Source organism: Aspergillus lentulus (genome assembly GCF_001445615.1).
Source record: "Aspergillus lentulus DNA, contig: Alt05, strain: IFM 54703, whole genome shotgun sequence".
NCBI classification, from domain to species: domain Eukaryota; kingdom Fungi; phylum Ascomycota; class Eurotiomycetes; order Eurotiales; family Aspergillaceae; genus Aspergillus; species Aspergillus lentulus.
In genome coordinates, this window is record NW_028322121.1 from 576,847 (window position 1) to 594,967 (window position 18,121).

Here is an 18,121-nt window from a genome sequence, read left to right on the forward strand (position 1 = left end):
ATAGTGACAAGAAGTCAAGAAACGTTCGCTCTAGGGGAATGACAGGTTGGAAGGAAAAGCGGTATAGACTCAAACAAACAAACAATTCATGAAGCGTCATCGCGGCAAGGCTAGTGAGCTACTCAGATGCTAAACAGGAAGAGCAGCCTCACAGACCTGGAGACCCCCTTTGGCTGTCATTAATTTCCCGCGACCCAACAGGCAGTTGATCTCGCTCGGGTGGACAACCAGAAAGATAGCCATGACGAACCACATCAGAAGTCCGTCCAGCACATATATGAACACTTCGCTCTGCAGCAACGAACCATCCCAGCCTTGAAGGTATTCGGCAACTCGAAACACGGATCGAACCAAGATCAGAATACTTGATGCGTATAGTGCGCCCATATGTTTCTTCCACGGAATGTACTCGGCGACGGACTCGGGGGTTGAATGGGCAGCGATCCGACGCTGGAAGACGAAGGCGCTTATTACAAAGAAACCGAAAAAGATGATCTGGACAAAGAGACCACCAACGATGACATTTTCGCCGGTGCTTTGGTTGTCCGTGACCAGGATCCCCGCCCCTGCCATGCAACGGATCATCAGTGTTTAGCTCTCAATTAGGACATAATGATTGAAACCCTACCTGAGGCTTGCATCAAGAAGCTGAGGACGTCTCCCGCAACAAATATCTTGGTCATCCAGGTTACCCGAAGGATAGCGAACTTCTCCCCTTTGACGAGCAGGATGATTCGGCCCAACTCCATGTATATACTGGCAGCAAACAGCGCAGGCGCTACCAGCAACAATGTGCTCTGCATGATGTACGGGCCAAGGGTCCAGTTCGGCGATTGGGATGCTGAGAGGCAGCGTCCAATGTATCCTATCAATTCGACTTGATGAAGTCAGATATTTAGTCCGATAGACTCTTCTCGCGGAAGCAGATCAGAACTTACAGTAGCCTCCTATGACCAAAGGAATAAAAAACCATGTTCTTGTTCGAAAGAGATGGAAGGTGTGTAGCAGAGTGACAATGCCGAAGAGGATGACGAATATCACTCCTGCTGCCATGGAGGGATAGTATTCGTAGGCTACCCAGCCTTCATATGCTCGCGTTAACAACATGGTGGGTTTTATATGTAACAATGACAAACAAAGCAAGAGATATCCCAGAATGACGGGTGGAAAATTCAAGCAAAAGGTAGTCAATTCTGTCAGAACGATCCCAACTAAGAAGATCCCTACGTCTTATATATAGCTCTGCTAGTCGCCTCCTTGATAAACTTCGAATTCATCAAATTTGGCTCATCCCAAGGCAACGTTGAAAACCCACCCCGGAGCGACTAGATTGTTCGTATATCTCGTACTAATTCCCCTTTTCGGTAAAAGTGATGATCTTTTCATGCCAAGATATCCACCGTTCCAGCCATCTCGTTTACCGCAGACTTTTCGTATTTAATACTCTACAAGGGATAAGCACCTTTGATTGTGTAATGTAATTGTTCCCTGAACCATGTATCAACCATGAACAAGTGGATATGAATGGCTTTTTATAGACAAGATAATAAACTGTACTCCGTACTAAAACTGATTCACTACAATTTCGACTGCGCCCCCACCTCGTTGGTCAGTACATATCGGTACCTCGCTTTGTTAGCATCCATATCAGCCAGAGCGGCGTTGATATCGTGCATCGGCCGCTCCTGAATCCACGGCAACACCTTCTTCTCCGCAGCCAGCTGCAGCATCTCCCGAATATCATCCGGAGACCCAATATTCGACCCCGTCACTTTCACCCCTTTCTGGATCAGCGACCATGCCGTCAACGGCGGAAGCGGCGACTCCGGCGCTCCAACCTGAACGAACGTCCCATCCACCTTGAGCAGCCGCAGATACTGCGCAAGAGGCATATCCGGCGCGTCAACGGTACAGATAATCAAATCAAGGGAGCGCGCATGCGCCCTTGCCCATTTCTTCTCCTCGTCCGTCGCGATGAACGCATCCGCGCCGAGCCCCTCAACCGCATCCCGCCGCTTGCTCGACGTCCGCGAGATGGCAACAACGCGATCACAGCCCATCGCCTTCGCAAACAGAATCCCCATATGCCCCAGCCCGCCAATCCCGATGATCCCAACTGCCTTCCCCGGGCCCGCGGCATACTTCCTCAACGGCGCGAAAACAGTCACGCCACCGCACAGCAACGGCGCCGCGGCGGCAGAGGGCAGCGCATCGGGGATCTTGAATGCAAAGTGCGCGGGCCCGCGCCAGAACTCCGCGAACCCGCCGTAGGCTTTGCTCTTGTCCGCGTAGCGGCTGTTGTAGGTGCCTGTGATGCGGGGGCAGTAGTTCTCGCGGCCGTCGGCGCAGGGCTCGCAGTCTGCGCGGAGACAGGACATGCTTTGGGCGCCGATGCCGACGCGGTCGCCGACTTTGATTGAGCGGCAGGCGGGGGAGGAGGCGAGGGTTGGGACGCTGCGACCGATGCGAACCACGGTGCCGATGATTTCGTGGCCGACGACGCAGGGGTAGTCGGTTGGGCCCCAGCCCGAGCGGAGGGTGTGGATGTCTGTCCCGCAGATGCCGCAGTGGGAGACTTTGACTTCAATGTCGGTTTCGGTGAAGGGTTTAGGTTCGAAGGTGGTGAATGTTAGAGGGCTGGTGGCGTCGCGGGCGACCCAGCCATGGAATGTTTTTGGTGGCGATGAGGACATTATCCAATTGATATGATAAGGTCTTCAGTATGAACTAAGGTAGTAGTTTGTTCGTGTATATATAGTATCCAAATGGTTCGTAGGGTGCTGCAGTCTGAGATGTGAAGGGTTGGAGTTTGAAAGAGCAAGAACACGCTCAACCAGTGAAACGAAAGTTGAGGTACCAGATAAAAAGTTGCAGCAATGATTGTTTAGTAGTTGTTGATTTGATATCTCCAAAGTGAACGGCCAGGCAATAAATAATGCGGAGATTGACTTATTGCGGTTCGAAGCTCCAGTTGCCGAGGTTGTGGGAAAGCTTTATGTGCACAAGATGAGATGCCGACAGACCTCGTTAGCTTGCCCGCTGGCTTCTCCTCAAAAATAACTTGGGAGCGTATATTATGGAATTATTGTAATTGATAGTAGAGGGTTCGCTCTAGAACAGTACAGAGTAGCAGCGATTACGTGCGCCGTGTCATAAGAATCCCGCCCTTGAGTAGGTGTGCAAAAAAAGGAATGTATGTACAGATGAACTGCTTGGGGGTATCAACAAAACCGAACGCCAGACAGATATATTCCAAGCAAGGGCACCGAGCCCGTCATCGCGATGGCATCCCCAACAGCTCCCCGAGCTCGTCACTGGTCAATGTGCTTCTCCGTCGGTCACGAGCGGCTTTCTTGGAGGTTTTCACTCCTCGAGTTCTCTTTCGGCTTTCTGACTCCTTGCGAGCTTCCTCTGCGGCCCGCGCTTCGCTTTCAACAGCTGCTAGCTTCTGTGGCACGCTCAATTGTGTCTCGTCCTCGGGAACCTGTTGCCATCAAGTTAGACCTCAACTACTTCTAATATCACTTGTTTTGGCCCTTACCTGTGACGTCTTGGAATCTACCCTTTTCTTTGATGGCCTTCGAGTCACAGTTTCGGATTTGTGCGCTTTGACCACCAAGGTCTCGTCTTCTTGGCCAGGCGCTACACATGGCGAGCCTTGAAGTCCAGGTGTAAAGGATACTTTCCGAGGTCCAGGAACGATATTATCGCTCCGTTCCTTCAGAGCGCGACTGGTAGGTTTGCGAGATTTCCGTTCGCGTGGCGAGGCGATTCTGGCACTGGTTGCGTTGCCAGGCTCGTCCCGGTCTGCATTATATTTGGCCACCTTGACTGGGGCCTCCGCCTCTTCCTCTGCCTGTTGGTCTTCGTAAATGGGAGACTGCATGGTTGTATCAATCCCACTATCGGCTGTGGATGCTTGCATCGAGTCGACGCTGAGGTCGAGTTTCAATCCCAGCCGGAGCTCCTCTGCTCGCACCGAGTCACCTCCGTCGGCAATTCTCTTGTGCCAGCCGTCCATGAGGGTAACGGCCTGTTTCCATCGAGTCTCCATCTTCTCCCATCCTTCTCGTAGACGTTTGATTTCCTCATCGCGGACTTCGACCTCTTCCAGAGGTACAAAGGAGGGGTTAGTGAGCAATGTCCTCAGGTGCTCGAGTACTCTGTCCATTTGAACCGATAGTTCCTCGCAAGATGAAGGGAGTGTAGTGACGGGTCCCTGGGACGACTTCATGCCCCGTGTGCTTGTCGATGCATTCGGATACTGCTCGTCTCCTTCATCCATCTGTGACAACCCTTGTAGATCCAGCAGAGTCTGAACAGTATTGCGCGCAAGCGCAATTAACGTATCGTTTTCGTCGCTCAAGCTCTGGCACAGTTCCGTCAAGAATTCGTTCGTCTCCTGCTTCAAGCTGTACCCGGGATCATTGACTCCTTCTCCACCGGCGAGCGACCGAGATTTGGACAGTCGATCAACCGTAGGGTTAATGTTGATTGTCGTCACGCCCAGTCCTTCCCGCCTTCCTCTCTGTCGCTCAGCCAAGTGTGATTTCAGCTTCTGCATCTCCAGGTCACGCTTGCGGACGTCATTGGCGCACTGTGCGCGAATTTGTTGCACAGCGGTCTTCATGCGTTGTATCTGCTCTTTCAGTCCTCTAATCGTCGCTTCCGCGCTGGACAGGTTTGTTTTCAGGGCACGTTCTTGGGCATCCGCCAGAGCCAGCGACCGGGCCAATTCCGACGTCTTCGTTTTCAACTTTTCCTGTAAATGACTTTAGCCGTTGCTCTCGGCCATTCGCACAAGTCCAACCTACAATCTCAAGCATTTTCTGCGAGTCCTCCGCGCGCAATGTCCGAATCGTGGTGGCGAGATTCTCCCGATGCTCTGCTTCCCGCTGTTGACGCTGGTCAGACACACAGCTCAAATAGAATGGACGCTCCCAATTCACATACGTCTCTTCTCAAGACCAAATCATTAACCAAGTTGATGATTCTCGCCATCGTACCATCGATCCCTCCTTCGTCGTTCTCCGGTTGAGCGAAGTCGATCGCTCGGCCACTTTTGAGCAGCCCTCGAGCAAGGAGCACATTATTAATATAAGTTGATGCCGCCTGTAGATTATGCGGCTCCATGGCTTGACCTGCAAGCTTTATCGAATATCTGGAGCCAGCGACAATGGCGACGTGGTGGTGAATGATTGTTGTTAACGACGAACCGTTATTTTCCAATGAGCAGGGATTATTCCAAAAGGGGAAGAAAGTAAACACCGCCATTGCTGGGGCTGTCCGTTCCGACCAAAAGCGCAGCGGCCTCGAAAATGGCCACGCGCAATTCCCGTTGCCAGGTTGATGATGCGCGTCTCTCTTCCGCGTCAGGCGGTGTGGGAAGTGGATTTTAGTGGAAGATGGCCTTATCTCGAGGTAAGTCGTTTTCTTTGATATTGTCGTTAAGGTAGTCCAGCTGAGTGCTGGGATGAATATGAATCCATTAAGCCTGATAATGATGTTTGTGTTCAGTGGCTGAGATCTTTGTCAATAGATAGTGGCCTGACTGATGCCGCCGCATTACTGCAACAAAACGGCCAGAAACTATATCACCAAGGCAATTTTCAAGCTGCCCTTGACGTCTTCACAGAGGTAATTTCACCTCACAGGAGCTATCTCTGGAGAGTATTTTGTGAATGATGTTATTAAACTTCCTTTTGTTGAACTAGGCTTTGGAAACCGGCCATGGCGATGTCCTCAGTGTTTATGATAACCGTGCTGCCACCTATACCAAGTTAGCCAAGTATGACCTGGCCCTGCGGGATGCCAGGGCCATGATAAAGACTAACAAACTAGACGCTCGGGTAGGGTTGCAGTTTTCACATTGTACATGTCAAAATGCATCTCCATTGACCGTTGACAGGGCTATCTTCGATGTGCAAAGGTCCTGCTGTCAGATGGTAAACCTGACAAGGCACTTGATGTCTATGCTTATGCCCTAAAGACTTTGCCGACATGCGATCCTCGTCGTCAGGTAGGTTTTTTTCACCTAACTTATGCCTTACTCGAGCCACGTTGTCGGACTCCAGTTCTCAGACGTACTGACTGTTGCGTAGCTTGTAGAGCAACTTCATGACAAGTTGTGGAACAAAGTACATGCAAAGTGCCATGATCCGTTCAGCGTATTGCCTTTGGAAGTAGCGATGATGGTCGTGAATCATTTCGACTTCAAACAGATTGTGTGAGTGGATAAGACGCATACTCTATAACACAGCTCTGACTACTTTCGCAGGGCTATTCTTCGCGTATCAAAAAATTGGGATCGATTTCTATCGTCCATACGAAGTCTCTGGATGCGTATCGATCTGTCGGATGCTCGTGGCAAAATCCATTGGGCTTCGGTCCGGGCGTACATCCGTCGATCAAAAGCCATGCTCACACATGCCATTGTCAAGAATGTTTCGACGCCATCTACGCAAAGAGTTTTGGAATTCTTCAGCAGATGCCCGAACCTAGAGCATCTTGAGATATGGGCTCAGTCCAAGCCTGATGTCCTCTACGACCTGTACAAGGGCTCCAAACGATTAAAATCTTTGATTATATCTGGCCACACAGCCCTACCACAGGAGACAATAGGCAAATTCCTTCAGACTTTGCCACTTTTGGAGCGACTCGAAGTTCATGATGCGAAGCCATGTAACTTGGCTCGGGTACAGTGGCCGCAGAGACTCCCAAGTCTCAAGAGTATCACTTTCGGTGCTACGGTCGCCGCTTCTGCACCGGACGTACAGGCTCCCGCTCTTCATCTTCCGGTATGCCTGAAGTTGCTTTCCATCTTTCACGTGTAATACAATGAGTCTAATGCCGTACAGCAGGGACTTTCGACATGTCTTCCTAATCTAGAAGAGCTCCGGCTCAGCTGGAACCCACGAATCTTCACCCCTTATCATCTAAGTTTTGACGTACATGAGCTTTCACGGCTGCGCCGGCTGGACCTGAGCGGCATGTATGTTGGAGCCGAATTTGGGCTGCCGTCTAGCCTCGAATACCTTCGCATTCGTGGAGGCACAGGGCTCGTTGGAGGTGCCCTTGTCCAAAGGGAATTCCCATTTGTGTACGAGGAACCGTTTGAGCTTCCAAATCTTCATACACTCATTCTCAACGACGTGCCTTGGGTCACGGGCTACACCGTTCAGCACTTCTGCAGCATCGCCAAGGCGCCTTTAAGAGTCCTCCATCTCGACAGCTGCTTCCGCATCACCGGTGCGCAGGTTTCGGAACTAGTCCGCATGGATGGTCTGAGCGACTTACAGGAACTCAACATTTCGCACATTGCTGGTACTGACGACAAGTTGGCTGCTGCTATAATTAGCGCACTACCCAGCCTCAAGGTCGTGCATCTCTCATATACAAGGATCTCCGGCTGCGCAATAAAGGCTTTTGCCGATGCACGAAGCTCCGACGACAGCGTAGCGAAAGTGGATCGATTATATGCTAAGTTCTGTGACGAAGTGTCATCAGATGCGGTCGCCTATGGACGAGCTCGGGGCGTTGAAATCATCGCATAGAGCGCTACGAGCAGGTCTCTGACTATTACATGTATTCTAATTCGGGTTTTGCGGAACGTGTATTATTAGATGATCTTCTGGACAAAACAGAGCAGGTCTCATCAAACAGAATGGACATGACATCATATGGATGGAATTAGTAACACCGTCTACACAGGACAAAGCCATAGCAGTGGCAGGGGTTCGAGCGGACAAACAGACCCAACTGTGTAACTATAACAATTTACGGACATTAAACACCCCGCTCCTTGCACCACCTCTCGACCTCTCTCGCCAATTTCTCCCTCTGATCGCGCACCATCTCCATCATAGGCTCCACCTGCTTCTGCACCGTCGCATCGTACGCAAGATGCCCATTCGAAACGACTCCCGCCGCCTTCTGTGGCGCCAGATAAGTATCGTAGATCGAAACCATCAAATCCATCACCGCAGACAGCTGGTTCGGAAGCCACTATATCCACATTAGCTATATTCTCCTCACATACAACTAAGGAAAATTACGAACCGTGACGATGGGACTACCACCCGTAGCAGTGGGATGCGGCGTCCGCTTGATGATATACTCCCTAGCAAACAGCCAGTGACGCCAGCGGAAGCTACGGACGTGGTTCAGCGTCTTGAGGAGCAGGACCGTGGTTTCTGTATCCTGGACGGCGAAATTGCGGACGTCGACTTCGGCGGCCTTGGAGTTGATGTAGGCGAGGAATTCACGGTGGGGGAGGGGTCTGTAGGCGCGGAACTCGTACAGGATCTTGGTGAGGGGGGTTGAGGGCATGGGGATTTGGAGGAGGTGGTCGAGGAGCGGGATCTGAGGTGGGCATTAGTTGACATTGCAGATGAAAGGGGTCAGGGTGGCGTACCATGCTGTCGTTGGCGCCGCTTTCTCCTCGGAAGTAGAGGGGCTTGTTGTCTAGAACGCCGTCGTAGATGACGCCGTTGGGGAACATGGATTGGGAGGTGATGCCGAAGATGAAGACGCGGAAGGAGAGGTATTCGGCTGGCTTGGAGTTGGCCCACATGTCTGACAATGTTAGCCGTGGTCCCATTGGTGCAGGCGGATGACAGTGAAGGGACTTACCCTCCATGGAGGCTTCAATCTTCTCCATCGACGTGAGAATCTCTCGGAAGCCGTCGTTGACCACTGAGCGAGGGCCACCTTGCTCAAGGGTATCGACGACCTTGAGGGCGCCACTGATCAGGCCATTGGACTCCTTGACCATGTCGACATGGGTCAGGATAAAGCCTGCCTCGGAACTCTTGGGGTCCAGGCCGCGCTCAAAAGCTCTCACCAGGCGGAGGTTGTCATACACCAAGCCCTTAGATGGGTCCGCAAGATGGTAGTTGAAGAGCGAATAAGCGGCAGCATAGGACATGAATGGAGGGATGTCCAACCTGAACAAGGTGTCAGTGATATAACATAATGGAAAGAACAAAGAAGACATACAACTGAGCGCAGTGGTACATGGGACGGGCAACAGCCTTGGGCAGCTTGTCCCGTCCCAACCCATAGCCGTCCTCCGGGGCCTTGCACCAGTTCTCCCAGCATGGCTCAAGCAGATAGGCCGAAGCAAGAAAAGAGTAGTCTCGGAACACTGCGGTGACCATGTAGAGGTCCCGGGAGCCATCGGCAGTGACGAGCTTGTCGACCTCGTCAGTCAGGTCAGGAAGTTCAGTCTCCACAGCAGGGCCCAGTTCATACTTGGCCAGCAGACCGGGACTGCCATCCTGCCTGAGGACAGGCATACGATCCAGCAAGTCCATCAAGGGCTTGAAGGCGTCGGGCAGCGTAGTAGGAGAGGTGCAGTAGGGTAGAAAGCCAGTGGAGGTGGTGATGGTGAAGGGGTCCAAGGACCGGGGAAGGGTAGCAGGGTCATCATGGATATGAGGGAACCGCTTCAGGGTTGTGGTAGAGGTTGGAGGGACTTTGATTTGAGTCATGATGGAAGTTGACAGTAGGAAAATGGGTCTATGTGTCTAGAGGGGAAGCCAAGGGTGACTTGATATAGTGGATGGTGAACTAAGAAACACAAGGGGATCTATGATATCAGACAAATGAAAGAAAGCGGCAGTTCACAACGTCAGTTAGAGCAAGACGAGGCCTCCTAAGGACTTGGAATCTAGAGAAACACACGGGGGATTTGGCAGGAAAGGAGGCGATTCTTATAATATCAGAGGCCGGTATTATTTCCGGCCACGGGCATGCCATTACGAAATGCGCGTGGAGTCATTGACTCTGCGCGTGAAACCATGTTAGAATCATCTGCAAGAGCCATGGCATCAAATACTAAAGTGATATAGAGATATCCGATGCAAACTTCACCATCTTTTGGCTGATCATTGCATCTCAATGCCTCAACAACATCTCTATACAAACAGCTGCCAGAGAGGGCACGATAATGTCACGGGAGCACGCTAAACCCGATTTGGCGGAGTAGACGCCCGTCTTGAGACGCAGTTTTCGACCCTCGCACCTTTGGGGCCAACCTGAGACAACATGTAAGCATTATATCATGTGCCTGAAATCAGTTGTCATCAAAGAAACTGGCCCATTCATGCTTGTTGCGGCGATAATGCCATTGAACACTCCTTGTCATGTACATTGCCAGTTCCATATCTAAGTAAATGCCAAGATTTGCTGTTACATAAAGCATACTCTGATTGGCTACGTCTGCCGTCATCCTGCGAGATTAGTGTTTTTTAGTCCCGTTAGCGCGATAAGAGGCCGGAATCAATCCGGCCTCCGAAGATAGCCGAAGATCTCACGTGATTCATACAGATAAGGTTGGAGATGCGCTCACGTGGACTGCGTTGGCATGAGAATATATGCAACTGAGAGCGCGTCCCAGGTTTGTCTACTCGCGTGACCGACTGTTAGTCTGCATCAGACCTGCATTGCGAATATATTTCTCACCGTACAATGCATCCGGCAAATTAACAGTCTCGTTATCAATGTGAGCTCCTGGGAAGTTGTTGGCGTCCGAGAAACGAACTCGAGAGACTGGGGACCGCCCCTTCTTGGTTGCTAGTACCCGTTGTACGGGAGGACTATGCGCCCAAAGCAGAGAATGACTGCGACTTATCCTGACAAAATCTTCCTCGGACACCACCAGCGAGGCAGGGTCTCGTAAAATCGAAGACAATCCATCAAATGTAAGCCAGCATGCGACGATCATGGATTGAAACAAATATCTAGATGGCCCTTTCCAATGACTTGCTCCGTGCTCAATGCACGACAGCAAAGTGTATTTTGATGCGTTGACCCGACTGAATCAGTCATGAGGCTTTGTGTCTGAGACAGGCCGCAATTTAACAACTACCGTGGAGGTAGAAGCTCACATCTTCACTAGAAAAAGCCTTGAAAAAGCATACAGGAGGCCATGAAGGACTGACCGATGTGAAATAGATAGAAGAACTTGCCTATAAGAGCATTGATGCTACCATAAGGGCCGAGTCCCTCGGAGAAAGTTGCCCAACTTGCCCAACGCGATAATTTTGACGCGCTGTTCATGCTCTAAGAATACCAGACTCTGAATGCTCATGGAGACGCCGTGGACCAGTCTGTTTTCAAGGGACCTTCCTCATTTGAAGCAGAGATGATATTGCATACGAGTTCATGCAGAATATGTCTAGTGAACTCGTAATCGTATAATGTACAGTTCGTGACTAATTTACACATTCCACTTCGCAAAAGTCGAAGTGGTATATAGTTGGTTCTTGCATAGTCATTAGCTTTGATCAGAGATTTAAACATTAGAACTTACTGGACCCAAGATCATATGTCAAAGCAGTATAGACCCAGGCATATCCATTCGCTCAACTTGATTATGACCCGATTTTACGGTTTCCATGTCACCCGCTCGACCCTTGAGTATCTGTGCTCGGAGACACTTTTTGAAGCTTTCTGTACTCCTCTTCCAGGGCTTTCTGCATTTCAAACTCGGCTTGCCGCTCCAATCGAATCCGTTGTTTTTCCATATCTCGTTCAACACCTTTGTGCATTTGCTATTAAGATGCCAGAGAATTAGCCTTATATACTTGAGGGATACTGAGCCGTCTCCCAGCTTACCGCTTTCTCTTGCTCTTGGGACCAATGCACGAAGTAGACGATCCCAGCAGTGCCAAGACTGGTGAGCGCTAAAGTCACCTTGGAAGCTCGCGACATTGTAGTGTCCTTTGAGAAGCGCAGCACGTAAACAGCTCAATTGACGCTCGGACAATGCCTGGCAATCTAAAAAGCCGTATCAGTGATAATCATCAACGGCAGCGGTGTGGGATGGCAGAACGCCTGACCGCCTTGCGGGTCATTCGTGGCGTATGCGGTTCGGGGATCGAGCTGCCCACCACCAGCTCCACAAGTCTACCTTATCTATCCTGAGCTCTGTCTCCTTTATTTGATTATTGTCGCGGCTTCTAGAGACATTTAGACAAGATGGTGAGCTATATGTGCTTTTGTGATTCGAAGTACGGCGAGGACGCTAACATACCTTATCTAGTCCGCCCAGAACTCAGCAGGCATTCAGACCCTCCTCGATGTAGGTCACACGGTGGTGATTGCTGTTGGACTTGACTGATGCGCCCCTGTTAGGCTGAGAGAGAGGCTCAGAAGATTGTACAGCAAGGTACGTACCCTGTCTTCTTGTGACTTCGCTAAGAAATGTGGATTTCATGAGACCTTGCTGACCTCCTGCAACTCCAGCCAGAGAATGTATGCCCGCATGAACTTCGCCTCGATTGACATATCTGACGATGTGTACAAATAGATCGCACAAAGCGGATAAGGGACGCAAAGGCAGAGGCTCAAAAGGAAATTGACGAGTACAGACAACAGAAGGAGGAGGAATTCAAGAAGTTCGAGGCTGAGGTGAGTCTCGGTTCTGACCATGGGTTCTGATGGGCCCCATGTAGCGGGGTCTGCTACGCTGCCTCATGACGGTGGCTGACTATTGGACAATCCCACAGCACTCGAGCGGATACAAGAAGGCCGAGGAGGATGCCAACAAAGAGGCCGAGGCGAAGCTTCAAGAGATTCAAGCTGCGGGCAAGGAGAAGGGCGGCAAGGTTGTTGATGACCTGATCAATGCAGTCGTTGATGTGAAGCCTCAGGCGTCAGACAAGATAAAGGCATAGAAGTTTGGTACATCAATGTCTGCTGTCTTTAAGCCCGTACGCAGTGGTTGCATCTGTTCGGTTTTTTGCTTGCTTTAGGGTCTTGAACATAGCTTCTGTGTTGCTGTTCGCATAGATATCAAATATCCTTGTTTCCCCCCAGATTCTCTCCGCTTAGCAAGAACGACAAGGAACGTGGATGCTCTTCATGGTAAGCTCGATTTATGGCTGCAGATCAGCCGGGTATTCTAGAGTCGGGGCGTCCACACCTAACATTCAACTGACAATCCATCAGTGAAAGCCTGGCAAATTGTACAAATATGCGCACATGCTATTAGCCCCGTTGTCGGTCTCAGCGCCAATGATTATTTGACAAGCATGTATGGAGTAGATAGTAAATTCTGCCTGAGGCATGAATCGCGGATCCACTTGCGTCATAAGGACTGCGGCATCTAAATCACAAGTAAACTTGTCCTTCTTCATTTCTCTTTCTTTGAAAAAATTATAACCAAAGACAAATTTGGTGGATGAATATGGTGCATGTTGGCGCACAATTGGATGCGTCTGCACAAGTAAGGGTTCTTCGCAGCCTTTGTAGGTTTCGGTCATTTGGTTCCTATCGGAGCTTCCACTCTTTACCATGCAGGAGCAATTCGCATAAGCATACAGGTTCTCTTGATCCTCGACTAGAAGATCTTGGAAAGGTTATACGAGACGAATATGCGGTAATCCGAGATCATTACGGTACGTCTGATGATTTCCCACCCTTCCTGTGGCCGAAGTCGGCTTGTTGATCGACCTTGGTCATCACATTAGAAACCCCAAAGTATCCAGTGGTCCTTGCGCATGGGCTTCTAGGTTTTGATGAGTTGCGCCTTGCTGGCCCTCTCCTTCCTGGAGTTCAGTACTGGCGCGGAATTAAGGAAGCTCTGACCCTGAAAGGAGTCAAAGTCATCACTGCAACGGTGCCTCCTTCTGCGTCCATTGAGATGCGTGCGGAGGAACTGGTGAAGGATATAGATGAGGGCGCCCAGGGGAAAGCTGTAAATATTATTGCGTATGTATTCTCTACTTTAATAGGTTCAAGAATAGCTTTCAGACTGACCAGTTTACAGACATAGTATGGTAAGATAGTCCTTTACCTATCTTAGTCGATGAAATATTCACAGTCGTCTTACAGGGGTGAGATACACTGTAATCAGATGAGACTGCTTCGATGGTTTTGTTGATATGAATGACAAGGGGCCTTGATGCTCGGTACATGATAAGTCGTCTAAGACCGAAGAAGTTCAAGGTCTTGTCTTTGACAACGATTGCGACTCCTCATCGAGGTATGTTGTGTCCTTGGAATGATTCACGGTTATTGACTTAGACAATTCAGGTTCTGCGGTTGCAGATTATGTCCTTGAGCGGATTGGCGGTTCGTTCCATAATTACCCTATACAGAGAATCAAGCTCATGCCTGAAACCCTGCAGACGAACGGCTACCCCAGTTATATTATACTCTGGGAAAACTCAAGGTTGAAACTGGAGCCTTTTCTCAGTTGACGCGCAAGTACATGGCAGATACGTTCAATCCAGCGACGCCTGACGTTGAGGATGTTCGGTGAGTGGTCTGCAGTAAATCAATGGCAGCAAGGCTGAGCGTTGTTACAGTTACTTCAGCTACGGCGCAGCGATGCAACCAAGCTTTTGGTCTATGTTCCGCTTGCCCCATCGCGTTCTCCAAGAGGTGGAAGGATATAACGATGGGCTAGTGAGCGTCGCTAGCAGCAAATGGGGAAAATACAAAGGTACCCTTGAAGGGGTCAGCCACCTGGACCTGATCAACTGGACCAACAGGTTGAAGTGGCTTGCGGGCGAGGTAACTGGAAACAGGCAAAGGTCTGTGAATCACTCCCTGGCCTTGAGTTCGTCCACTAATACGAGCTGGTTTCAATTGTAGATTCAACGCCATCGCTTTCTACCTTGACATTGCAGGTAGGATGCGTCAAATTCTCGTGCGATCAACCTAGTTCTGTGGCTGACCATCCATGTTAGATATGCTTGCTAAGGAGGGCCTTTGATGACGCTTAGTTTGGCTATTAACGAGAAATCTTGATGCCTAGAGATCCGCAACTGGAAGCTGCTGGATGATGCTCCTTTTTGTCCCGTTCTGGAAACTTGGCGATACCCGATTAGTCTAGCGATTTCTATGACAGGGCAATGACTTTGCATGTCGTGTCAAACACAGTTATAGGTACATATCTTGACGCCGCCCAATAATGATTAGTCTTCTGCACAGATTCTGAATCAGTGGAAACCTCGAGGGTGGCGGTGCAGCTCTATTTCCGTAGAATGCGAGTGGCTTTGCTCGAACCCCGGCCTAGGCCCAGAAGAACAGCAGATCAGGATAACCACAGTTAGCCAATAAGAATGACAAAAGGGATGAGGAGTTGTAGAAGATAACAATAAGAGGACGGCATTTCTTCATCTTTCGAATGTTTCAATTTGTGACGAAAGCAAGCCCCCTTCGAAACTGTCAGGAAGAGTCGCTAAGAGTGGCCCCACGCCCGCCTTTTGCTCTTCGTATTGGAAGAACGTCATATTTCCCACCCTCAGATACCTGTTAACTAGCTAGTTAGTCAATGCCGAAACCCCGTGCCTTTTCTCCGTCTTACACTTGATCTCTATGACACTGGTGTGAGTCTAATTTTTTTAAATTTCTAAGAACAGTTTGTACAGTAATTCCATAAGACACACTTGTATCGTCCGGTTGGGGTTTCGACGGAGACTGCACGCTGTCTCTTCACTACATCAACAACCACCGTTTCCGCTATCATCTCATCAAGAAGGGAACGCTCGGCTGCTGAGATCGTGTGCCTGCTATGTCTGTAACCATCCATTTGGACAGGCCACATGCTCATTTCACCAATCTCGACTTCCTGACGGGCAGAGTTGTGCTACATCTCCCCTCAGAAGCTCCAATAGGAGGTATCCAAGTGAAACTCGAAGGAGAAAGCAGAACTCGACTTTCAGGCCCACGGCATCCACATAATGAACACTCGGATAAGAAACGGACGGAGCTTGAAGTTCATAAGGTTCGTCTGTTCGAAACAGTAGATTAAAAACATCAGTCCGACTAACCGACTTGACAGATCTTGTACAAGGTTGAGACACTCTTTCCAACTCCGGCTGTTTTCAACCAGACAACTCAGAATACATCGTACACATTTGCTGCTGGGACGTATGAGTATCCCTTTCGATTCAAAGTGAGTATATGATCACTAGCTGGGGCGACGACATTGATTGACATGGTTCAAGTTCCCTTTCAACAATTCATGCAGTTCACACAACAGTATGCTCACCAACCTGAACTTTACCGGGTTGAAGGTTGAGGTGGCCAAGGATACAAATCGACACGTTAAGAAAACCTTGCCTCCTTCTTTGAGTGGTTTTCCAGGCATGGCAGAGATCAAATATTATGTGAAAGCAACAGTCATTCGTCCACAGTTCTACAAGGAGAATCTGAGAGCCGTATGTACTAGTATCGTTTGGCGCAGAGAATGTCGTCATGAACAGCTACTGACTTTTTACCAGATCACACCGTTGAATTTCCTCCCAATTGAGCCTCCACGAACTGGAAGGCCTAACGAAGAGACGTACGCTAGACGTCAACATCAATTCAGCAAAGCTCCTGAAAAAATCAGAACAAAGAGTCTATTCTCCAAAGCCTCCTCCTCATCGCTCCGGGATGTGGGAGGAGAGCCTCTTCGCGTCTCTGCAGATGCAAGACTGCCGAACCCGTCCATTCTTACTTGTAATGAGCCAATACCTCTGAGGTTGCTGGTGAGGAAGGTCTCCGAGTCATTCGAAACGATCTTCCTTCAGATGCTGCAAATTGAGCTGATTAGTTATACCCACGTCCTGGCCCATGATCTTCGGCGCACAGAAGGCGGCAGCTGGGTTCTTCTCAGCCGCAGTAATATGTCTATTCCTCTCGGCAGAGGAGGGGATCCCGCTGGTACAGAATGGACACTTGATCCCTCCATGTGGAATCGCATACCGTTGCCCAGCTCGGTTGCGCCGTCTTTTGAGACTTGTAATATATCACGGAATTATGAACTCGAGGTACGAATAGGCTTGAGTCACGGGAGTATCGGAGACATGAAGGTATGTCTGGGTCCCGTCACTGTGCTCAATTTTTCTGCTTGCTGACATTCGAAGCCCCAACTCATCGTACTTCCCTTGAGAATGCCAGTCAGAGTGTACTCTGGGATAGCTCCTCCGAAAGCACTGCTGGATGCCATGGCTACTACTGGTCAAGTGACCTCATCTAAACCTCCGCCGATGACCGGCCATCCTGTGGATGATACAGTCGAGCGTCCACCAGTACCTCCCCGGCCAACGGGTTCGGTCATGCCTACCAGTGTAGAGGATGTCTATGACGAAGCGCCCCCCAGCTATGAGGACGCGATGGCTGAAACTCTAAGTCCTGTGGATGGCCCCCGCCGCGAGTATAACCCACCAGATGCTTCTTCTTCCAGCAGAACCATTGAACCTGGAGCTGATTCGACATCGTCAGTATTCCGGAAAAAGGAACGTGAGGCCACATCGCCGTACGCCCATCCCACAGCCAACTCGTCGTCGGAATCGTTTGATATGCTTCCTTCTACTCCCCCGGAGTCTCATTCCGGCTCACCTCCCACATCTCCGGTTGCACGCCAGCAGAGTGTGCTCAAGATACACAAGGCACTCCCTCCAGACGAGGAAAGTCCGCCTCAATATCAGCAGGTTGCTGAAAGCCCTACGTCAGCACCGCAAAGCCGCAATGATAGAGGACAACCTCAACCTGGATTTCGTCCGATCAATCTTGGAGTACCCAACAGAAAGCCTGTACCTAGGAGTCCTGTACCTCGGAATCCAAGTACGGGAGGCTCGTGAGCCTAGCTTGTCGTATTGGATGACGACGACCAGTCTTTCGCATTAGGAAACGATCTCTTTCCGCGTCTACGGCCACAATAGTACTGTCGCAACAGCTAACAACCATGTCCCGACAGCTTTCTTCTCAGGGGAAGGTTTCCCGTGTTCTGTCTTGAAGCAAAGAAAGAGAATAGAATCATGTACGACTAATGGCCATCTCCACCAACAGCATATGATGCATCCGAAGGATATTTGGCCTCCCCAGAGCCAGAATACCCCTCGTTAAAACTCAACATAATCTTCGATACCAGCCCATATTTGCGCGAGGTGCATGATTACTCTTCTACAATTATTATTTATAGTTCACCACTCTTGTAATAAAGATAACCTCAAGACAGAGATACGCCTCATGCACTCTACGTGCAATGCATTTGTTCTTCATATTCAGATCCTGAAAGCTGAATTCATTGTCGCAAAGGGGCCTTCACACGGCAAAGTTGATATTGCTTCATTGAAACATTTTATCACGTAAAATGTCTTCCCTCTGCAAGTTTATAATA

At 49.9% G+C, this 18,121-nt stretch overlaps 8 protein-coding genes across 8 annotated transcripts; 3 read left to right on the forward strand and 5 right to left on the reverse strand.

Annotated features, from left to right (window-relative positions):
* Window positions 1-129: 129 nt before the first annotated feature.
* On the reverse strand, window positions 130-1,107 carry ALT_2886 (RTA1 domain-containing protein; the record flags this gene model as incomplete). The annotated part of the gene is made up of 3 exons (XM_033559108.2): window positions 130-566; window positions 629-877; window positions 939-1,107. The coding sequence occupies 3 exons, from the start codon at window positions 1,105-1,107 to the stop codon at window positions 130-132; spliced, it is 855 nt and encodes a 284-aa protein (XP_033414999.1).
* Window positions 1,108-1,577: 470 nt separating this feature from the next.
* Window positions 1,578-2,693, reverse strand: ALT_2887 (NAD(P)-dependent alcohol dehydrogenase; the record flags this gene model as incomplete). Its single annotated transcript, XM_033559107.2, has 1 exon — window positions 1,578-2,693. The coding sequence occupies one exon, from the start codon at window positions 2,691-2,693 to the stop codon at window positions 1,578-1,580; it is 1,116 nt and encodes a 371-aa protein (XP_033414998.2).
* A 581-nt stretch (window positions 2,694-3,274) lies between these two features.
* Window positions 3,275-5,133, reverse strand: ALT_2888 (uncharacterized protein; the record flags this gene model as incomplete). The annotated part of the gene is made up of 4 exons (XM_033559106.2): window positions 3,275-3,484; window positions 3,542-4,762; window positions 4,815-4,895; window positions 4,954-5,133. 4 exons carry the CDS (start codon window positions 5,131-5,133, stop codon window positions 3,275-3,277), a joined length of 1,692 nt encoding a protein of 563 aa, XP_033414997.2.
* A 185-nt stretch (window positions 5,134-5,318) lies between these two features.
* ALT_2889 (Leucine Rich Repeat domain protein) lies at window positions 5,319-7,553 on the forward strand (the record flags this gene model as incomplete). Its single annotated transcript, XM_033559105.2, has 7 exons — window positions 5,319-5,379; window positions 5,540-5,637; window positions 5,715-5,849; window positions 5,909-6,019; window positions 6,102-6,226; window positions 6,278-6,797; window positions 6,858-7,553. The coding sequence occupies 7 exons, from the start codon at window positions 5,319-5,321 to the stop codon at window positions 7,551-7,553; spliced, it is 1,746 nt and encodes a 581-aa protein (XP_033414996.2).
* A 232-nt stretch (window positions 7,554-7,785) lies between these two features.
* On the reverse strand, window positions 7,786-9,491 carry ALT_2890 (indoleamine 2,3-dioxygenase family protein; the record flags this gene model as incomplete). Its single annotated transcript, XM_033559104.2, has 5 exons — window positions 7,786-8,004; window positions 8,059-8,361; window positions 8,414-8,574; window positions 8,632-8,945; window positions 8,998-9,491. 5 exons carry the CDS (start codon window positions 9,489-9,491, stop codon window positions 7,786-7,788), a joined length of 1,491 nt encoding a protein of 496 aa, XP_033414995.1.
* Window positions 9,492-11,402: 1,911 nt separating this feature from the next.
* On the reverse strand, window positions 11,403-11,715 carry ALT_2891 (protein PET117; the record flags this gene model as incomplete). Its single annotated transcript, XM_033559103.2, has 2 exons — window positions 11,403-11,555; window positions 11,620-11,715. 2 exons carry the CDS (start codon window positions 11,713-11,715, stop codon window positions 11,403-11,405), a joined length of 249 nt encoding a protein of 82 aa, XP_033414994.2.
* A 267-nt stretch (window positions 11,716-11,982) lies between these two features.
* Window positions 11,983-14,725, forward strand: ALT_2892 (triglyceride lipase; the record flags this gene model as incomplete). The annotated part of the gene is made up of 13 exons (XM_089599448.1): window positions 11,983-11,985; window positions 12,047-12,085; window positions 12,139-12,172; window positions 12,314-12,414; window positions 12,513-12,658; window positions 13,306-13,403; window positions 13,476-13,716; window positions 13,938-13,990; window positions 14,041-14,079; window positions 14,136-14,265; window positions 14,316-14,543; window positions 14,605-14,639; window positions 14,700-14,725. The coding sequence occupies 13 exons, from the start codon at window positions 11,983-11,985 to the stop codon at window positions 14,723-14,725; spliced, it is 1,173 nt and encodes a 390-aa protein (XP_089456191.1).
* Window positions 14,726-15,526: 801 nt separating this feature from the next.
* Window positions 15,527-17,582, forward strand: ALT_2893 (arrestin (or S-antigen), N-terminal domain protein; the record flags this gene model as incomplete). The annotated part of the gene is made up of 5 exons (XM_033559100.2): window positions 15,527-15,739; window positions 15,797-15,910; window positions 15,963-16,175; window positions 16,239-16,811; window positions 16,866-17,582. The coding sequence occupies 5 exons, from the start codon at window positions 15,527-15,529 to the stop codon at window positions 17,580-17,582; spliced, it is 1,830 nt and encodes a 609-aa protein (XP_033414991.2).
* Between the last annotated feature and the right edge of the window lie 539 nt (window positions 17,583-18,121).